The 7675-nt window shown below is 34.7% G+C and overlaps 1 protein-coding gene across 1 annotated transcript in view; it reads left to right on the top strand.

Moving 5' to 3' along the window:
- Window positions 1-6743, top strand: part of LOC111814869 (androglobin-like) — a gene marked incomplete at its 3' end in the record, with an annotated part of 12710 nt that extends 5967 nt beyond the window's left edge. The window contains exons 3-5 of the mRNA XM_023708767.1: window positions 675-859; window positions 5557-5756; window positions 6632-6743. Of these exons, the coding sequence (XP_023564535.1) occupies window positions 675-859; window positions 5557-5756; window positions 6632-6743 (497 nt within the window). The remainder of the gene's footprint in view (window positions 1-674; window positions 860-5556; window positions 5757-6631) is intronic.
- Between the last annotated feature and the right edge of the window lie 932 nt (window positions 6744-7675).

The raw sequence follows: 7675 nt of genomic DNA on the forward strand, positions 1-7675 counted from the left end.
AAAAAAAAGAAACAGTCTTGTAGGACCTCATGCATCCAACATCCAGGTTTATAACGTCCTCCTGTCCCCACAAGGTTCGAAAGGTTCTATTTGCAAAACTCCTACATGAATTACTGCCTGTGTCTGTAATCTTACCTGTTTTTGAGCCCCTGAACAGGCTGACCCCGCTCCCCAAGGGAAGCTGTTCCTCTGTTCATGCTCAGCCATGTTGGACTCTCACCCCCGAGCCAGGTGTATGCCTAATAAAGTCCTCCTGTTGGCCCATTTGCGCTCTCTGTTCTCTTAAATTCTGCAATGCGCCCTCTGTGCTCTTTGCTCAACTGCAGAGGAAGCGGTCATGCAAGGGGCTGGCATGTGGTTTATAGATCTATTAAATATGATGGCTTTTAGTTCAATCAAATTTCAATACTGCCTACCAGATCTTAGAAAAAGGGTTCTTTTTGTATGCTTGGGATATGATAATAATAAAAACAAGTTATCATTTTGTTTGTCTGTACTCAATTTGGATCCTTTGTCAATGTCTCCAGTACCTCTAATATTTCCTGAGTGTATGTGAACTTTATGAAGTAGCTTTGCTTTTAGATAATCATGTGAGAAAGTTGTACCATTTTCTTTACTTACTTGATGCAAAACTCAATGTGCTTACATGTAAAATCCAATTCTTTTCTTAATAGGTACTCGGTTAAAGTGGCGTCAGCACACCCTGTTACCATACAGGTGCGCACATCAAAACCAGATGTATTTATCAAGCTGCAGGTGCTAGAAAGTGAAGAAGCTATGGTGAACTCCCTTGGAAGAGGCCAAGCTATAATTCCAGTTTTTACTTTTTTGGGGAATGAGAAAACTGTGAGTTCCCAGTGTAAGTGTATTCTCTTGAGTTGGGTATTTGGATTCATAAATAGACTTATTTTTTTTGTGACACTTTTAAAAGTTTCAAGTTAAAATAGCAAGTGATCATTTAAATTGATTCTACAAAAAATTAAGAAAACACTGTATTTGACACCAATAACATAATGTAATGTAATGTAATGTATGTGAAATTAGGCTCTGAAGTGTACATGTAAGCATTATATGCACAATCACTTTGTGGAAAAGTTCAATTTCTAATTACGTGGACCTTTTTTACAATTTTTATTATTTTGAAATAATTTTTTACTTTTATACCTAATTTCTTATTTTTAGAAAATGTTCTATTTACTGAAATTAACAGACTACAGTGTTTATTTTCAATATCATATTCTCAATAAATTAGGTAAGTCAGTTATTTCTAAAGTAATTAGCAGAGATACTGTGAGATATATTATTTATTTTAGTAAATTGATTCTAACTCTAAAATAAAACGTGACCAATGAGAAAATTTGGAAAATTATAGGCAAGGGAATAGGAATCTTTTATAATTGTATTATCTGGAAAAATATAAATTTTTTATCAAAAAATGCTATTAGTATTTAATTCTTATATTCGTTCTCCATCTATGCATTTACATTTTAAACTGTAATTTTGCGTTTTTGATGATTAAATTTTTTTCTATAATTTTATTGAGAAACAAATAGCAATGAGGCAGTTTCAAACCAAATTGGTAGGACAGTTTCAATAATTAACACATTGCATACATTCTTCCTAGTGGTTAATTGCTGTACAAGATGCAGACATGATATCCTATTTACGAACACCATTAGAACAAATCCCTCTATTCATTAAGAGAATGTAACTATATATCTATCCTAACCACTTTGAATACACAGACACAAAATGGACATTCATCTGTATCCCCCTTTTTTTTGTTAAGTTCCATTATTTGAATATTATAGGTGTGTTAACTCAGCAAAATATTCTAAAAGAGTCCAGTAGCCCATAATAGTATTGAGTCTTCTGCTTGACTGACAATGTCAGAAATTGTTGACCTGAGTCCCCTGTAGCTCAACATAACAGCATGGCTTTACTTCTTATACTTCGTTTTTATACTTTTCTGCTGGATGGTTAAGACCAAGGTAAAGCAGGACCTGTACAACAAGAGTTGTAGCTTTTGGGTCTGATAAGGTCAGTGAAATCCCCTCAGGATTTATCCTGAGATCCTGTATCTCAGATTGCAGAACCTTTGTCAGTGTCAGCCATGTGGATGAGTCACAGCCATTGCTTGGCCAATGTGCTCTCTGTGAAAGCCTGAGAGAATGTTTTCTCTCCATGTGACTTTCCTTAGGCACACTCTACACCATCGATCACTTTCCTCTTTGGCCCCATAGTCTTCTTGATCAGAAAATTTGGGACACTAACTGAGTTACATGATGCCACAGTACAAGTTCTCATATGTCCTGAGTCTTAGTTGACCTTGGAAGGCTAGGGCCAAAATGTTGGCTTTCCTTGCGGCCCTCCTTTTTCTCTAATTTTGGTCTGCAAACTTAGGTTGTTAAACATCCAGAAGACAAGCTTATTGTTATTACCATACAACTTAGGCTGTTAAGCTTAACCTCACTATCTGTCTGAATAAAATGAAGATTTTTTTATTTTTATTTATTTATTTTTTTTTGCGGAACCGGGGGTTGAACTCAGGCCCTTACGCTTGTCAGAGAAGTGCTTATTCCACTGAGCCATCTCCCCAGTCCCTGATGATTGATTTTTTCTTCATAAAATTGTTACTTTGTTTCTTTGTGATATTACGACCTTTAAACAGTGTCAAATAAAAGTGATAATGATATATTTCCTTTTCTAAAATAGGAGAGTTTGCAGAATTTGCCATGAAGTATTGTGTCTATTGGTAGCTAATAATTGGCTTTATGAAATTTGAGAGAGTTCTTTCTATTGATAGTTGAGAATTTCAGTATGGGTTTAGAACCTTATACATTGTTGTCTATATGAATTATCAACTTCTAGCTCACTGAACTAAATTTATTTTTTAGTTTTGATCACTTCTGTACTTTTGAAATAAAACTCTTCAGCCACCATACTTTCATGTTTATAATATACGATTTTGTTTAGTTTGTCGGATCAGATTCCTAAATTTTATTAAATTAAATCTCAAAACTGTAAGTTTTCTGTTTTCAAAGGATAGATTTTTGTTTTCTTATTATCTTTTTAATAATTTCCTAGGCTATTTTTCAAACTTTTTCATTTTTATAATATGTGTTTTTATTTACAAGTGTCAGATTCACCTGACATTTCAAATATATCTGCATAAATTTGTATGTAAAAATTCTTTTATAATTAAAAACTATGAGTCCTTCCACAATCATTATTAAATATAATTATTTATTTGTACTTAAAATTTTATTCTTGAGCAGGCATTTCTGAGATTTATCTGTATTATCTATCTTGTCTTACAATGAATTGCTGAATTTATTATTCAAGCCCTAATTTCTCTTTTATGTTTGCAATCTGCTTATTAATATTCATATGTATCTTTTAAAGCCATTTCTTTCTTTTAAAAATTTAGTCAAATGTTCTTTTCTTTTTCTAGCTTTGCCAGTTGACATTTTAGCTCCAATATTGAACTGTGTTTTAAAAAAAATTATATTTAGTGGTACACAGTTTTCTGTGTATAGCCGTATGGAGGCTATAAATTGTATATATAGTAATGCTATCTTGTTCATGGCATATGATTTAATTTTAATTTTTCTTTAATCTTAAGCAATTATGGTTTTAAAATAATCCTCAAGTATGGTCTGTCTAGCCTTTTGATATCGATTTTAATAACAGCTACAAAGTGTGAGCTGCCATTGCCATCCAGGATGTACCTGTCCAGCAGGACTGAGACTTGCAGGAGCAGATGGCAGAAACAGGACAGGAATGTAGCAGCAAGGCCCAGAGAGCAGGAAGCGCCCGGCATGCTTTTCCCCACCATTTGCGATTTGCTTCTAAATATCCTTCTGGGTTGTTCCCAATATTGAAATAAATTCATACTCTTTGGCTGCTCATCTAAACCTGCCTCACCCGCTTACATTTGTTTTCAGATTTGTTCAGGTCATGAACCAGATGAGCTTAGTTTTAGTTTTAATTACATTTCATGCAGTTTTCTAATTTACTTCACAGAAGGATGCCTTCATTTCAAAAGCTGAGCAAAAATTTATGTGAATCTCTCCCAATTACTTGTGACCTCAGGTTGTTTGCTTAAATCACTTGTTCAACCACATTGCTCTTAGATAGAACTTCATGGAGGTAAATATTGCTTATGAACCAGAGGTCATGTAGTTTATCATTATTTTACTTCAAAACTTAATGTTTTTTGTTTTTGTTTTTTTTTTTTTGTTTTGTTTTTCTTTTTTTTTGTGGTACCAGGGATTGAACTCAGGACCCTGGGCTCACCAGGCAGGAGTTTACTCTACTGAGCTACCTCCTCAGCCCCAAAACTTACTCATTTAAAATAAATGTACACAGAATTGTTTTAAACCAACTTTATGAGTTTACTTATAGCAAGGAAAGAGATAGTAAAACTTAGTGAAAGAATGACTGAAAATTGTCAGGGCTGGCCAAGTAGCTCAGTGGATTAAAGCACCTGCAAGCAGGCACAGGGGCTGGGGGTTCGGGCCTGCTGAGCCAGCCCTAGCCCAGGGGCGTGCTGAGACGGCGATTGAGACTGGGTGCGCGTGCCTGGGGTTCAATCCCCAGCATGCGGTGCCAGCCTGGCCCCCGGGTACACTGAGACTGCCATTGAGACTGGGCATGGTGGCACACGCCTGTAGTCCCAGCTCTTGGGAAGCTATAGGCAGGTGGATCACTATGAGTCTGATCTAGTAGTGAGACCCTGAAAACCCTTTCGACCCTTCCCTAAAATACAGAAAAAAAAGGAAGAAAATAGTCCAAAAGTAGAGCCAACACAAACGATAAATCTTCTTTTACAAGATGATATGTACGTTTCACTTCTCGTTAGTGAAGCTCAAGCACGTTTGCTTAGGTCTCTACTTCTTTTTGCCTTTGTTTCTTGGAAAGTGGAGAGATCACCTTTCGTGTTTCCTGACTTCTAAAAACCATAATCCTGGACGATATAGTGTATAATGACTGAAAGCACGTGTGTTACACATTTGTTTAGCTTTATAATGTTTTAGTGGAAGAGTATGTCCAGTGCCCATGACTGTCATGGCTGGACCTGGAATTTCCTGTGTCATTCACTATGTTACCTCCTCACATATTTGGTAAATCATTAAGATTCAACATATTTGTACTTTATTCATCTAAATTGTACTTATAATATTTCAAATTATAAAATAATAGGTACAAAAATTAAAGTAGGTTCTTTGATAAATGTGATAACATATGTGCACATGATATCACATATCATGTGCATGCCTGAGAAACCAGGTGCATGCCTTGCGGTGTCACTCAAGCACTGGATAACCTTTTAACCGTGAACATTTGTTCCAAATGTATGCTATGGATGTAGGTCGCATGACTTAAAGTTATTTTCTTTAACACCAGAGTATTCCCAAGAATCCAGTGATGATGTTGCTTTTAATCTGTTAAAATAAACTTACTCCTTTGAGTATATTATCAAGGAGTCTACCTAATTTAGTCAGTATTAAATATGCATGCCACACACACTAATTTAATATTTCCTTTATTTAGCTAACAAGAAAGTTCTTCCATATCATAGTCCATCCAAGAAAGAGCCAGAAGTATATGTTAAGAAGAAATCTACCCAAGGAAGCCAGAAGCCCTACAAGAGTAGACGTGGAAGTGGACTAACTGACAGTGCCCCGCCGCTGGAGGATGAAGTTATCACTGTGCTCCCCACTACAGAAGAGAACTCTAACATGCCACAGCAGGTAGAGTAGCAGCAGGAAAACTGCTCAGTCAGACTATTCCAAAACACCTGCAATAAAATAATCCTCTTTCTATAAGTTATCAATGTGTAATACTTTCTATATGCAATACCACCATGACGATATTAAAAACTGAAGAATAAGACATTTGCAAACAGTTTCTATTTATTTATTTATTTATTTATTTATTTATTTATTTATTTTGACTCAGCCTGCCCTAAGAACCAGGATGGCATGGCATAGGTGCTTGCCTAAGAAGGTGCTTTCAACCACTGAGCTTTCTCACCAGCCCTATATTGAGCTTTAGCAGGGGCCAGGGCTTCGATCCTCGGGCCTGCCCTGCCAGACCTGCCCCCCAAGGGCGCACTGAAATAGCAAATGAGATTGGGCATGGTGGTGTACGCCTGTGATCCCAGCTCTTGGGAGCCTGTAAACAGGTGGATCACTATGAGTCCGATCTAGTAGTGATACCCTGAACACCCTGTAGATCCTTCCCTAAAATACAATAAATAAATAAATAAATAAATAAATAAAGTTAAAAAGTAGCTTTAAATTCATGGTAAGTTTAATCTGTATACTAACCCTATAGTGTAGATACAATTACATTATTGGAAAAAATCACCTCATTAGTAATATGAGAAATGCAAAAGTATGACAACAATGAGACTTCTTATATGCACTGGACTGACAAAAAATTAGAAATTTGGAGGATGGTAGGCATTGGAAGGAATGCGAGAATATTACACTGTCAGAGACAGCTGTGTTAGGAATTTTTGAAAATATCTGACATAGTTTAGTCTCTTAGCACAAGAAGTTATACTAAGTAGCTGCCGTGCCTGTTTTCACTGTCTGCTCTTAAGCACTGCATTTCCCCCCAGGACTACAAGTACATTGTACAGTGTTTAGTGCTGCATAACAGTTGGCCTCTCACTGAAAATCAGTCAATGTTTGTTCAAGCACTGAAAGACTTGGAGAAAAAAGATATCAAAGGTATGTCTCCTAAGTGTTTATACATGCACTTTACATTTTGTATGAATATCAAAATAAATTGACCACATAATGATTTAAAATATTTTTGTGACTTATATTCCATAACTTGTCACATTCCTTGTGTTGATTATGTTTTAAACTTTGACTGGCTGATTTATAGAAAACATTAGATATGATTCTTAAGACTTAGTTCAAACTTTTTTTCTAGTCAGCAAAAATTACACATTGGTTGGAATGTTGGACATTTTAAGAAACTGTTTCAAGGAAACTTTTCTACTTATAAAATTATATCTGCCCATAGTTGTTGAGAAAATATTAAAAAAGAGACAATTCAAGATCTACGTGTTCTAATTTTTAAGACATGATATATTTTATTTTATTATTAACTTTATTGAAAATCAAAAATTACATATATTAAAAGTTGTAGACAAATATTGAAATGTGAAAGATAAGATATAGAAGACTGATGCTTAGAGAAATATTTCTGAAATGAATACGTCGCATGAGATTAACAGATTGCACACTGTAAATAAATTATTTGCAAACTTAAATGAATATAACAATAAAAATTGTCCAAAATAAAAATGAAGAAGACAGAAATCATGGATCAGTCATATAATAGTTCACTCTGTATCAAAATCAAGAAACTTATATTCATAAAGTTAGAATTCTCAAAGTAGAAAGGGGTAGGCAATAAATATCTAAAGATATAAAATTTCTGAATTTAGTTGAACTTCTAACACCACATTTCCAAGAAAAATGAACCTTTTACATAAGAAATTTGAATAAAATCATATCAAGATACACAAAAATGAAATTGTCCAAAACTTATTATAAAGAAAAAGGTCATTAAAGCATATACATAAAAAATTAGCTATGGAAGAACAAAATTAAATAGCATCTTATTCCACATTAGAAAGAAAAAGAGCAAG

The sequence above is a fragment of the Octodon degus genome, unplaced genomic scaffold (genome assembly GCF_000260255.1).
Source record: "Octodon degus isolate 3935 unplaced genomic scaffold, OctDeg1.0 scaffold00773, whole genome shotgun sequence".
Taxonomy (NCBI): domain Eukaryota; kingdom Metazoa; phylum Chordata; class Mammalia; order Rodentia; family Octodontidae; genus Octodon; species Octodon degus.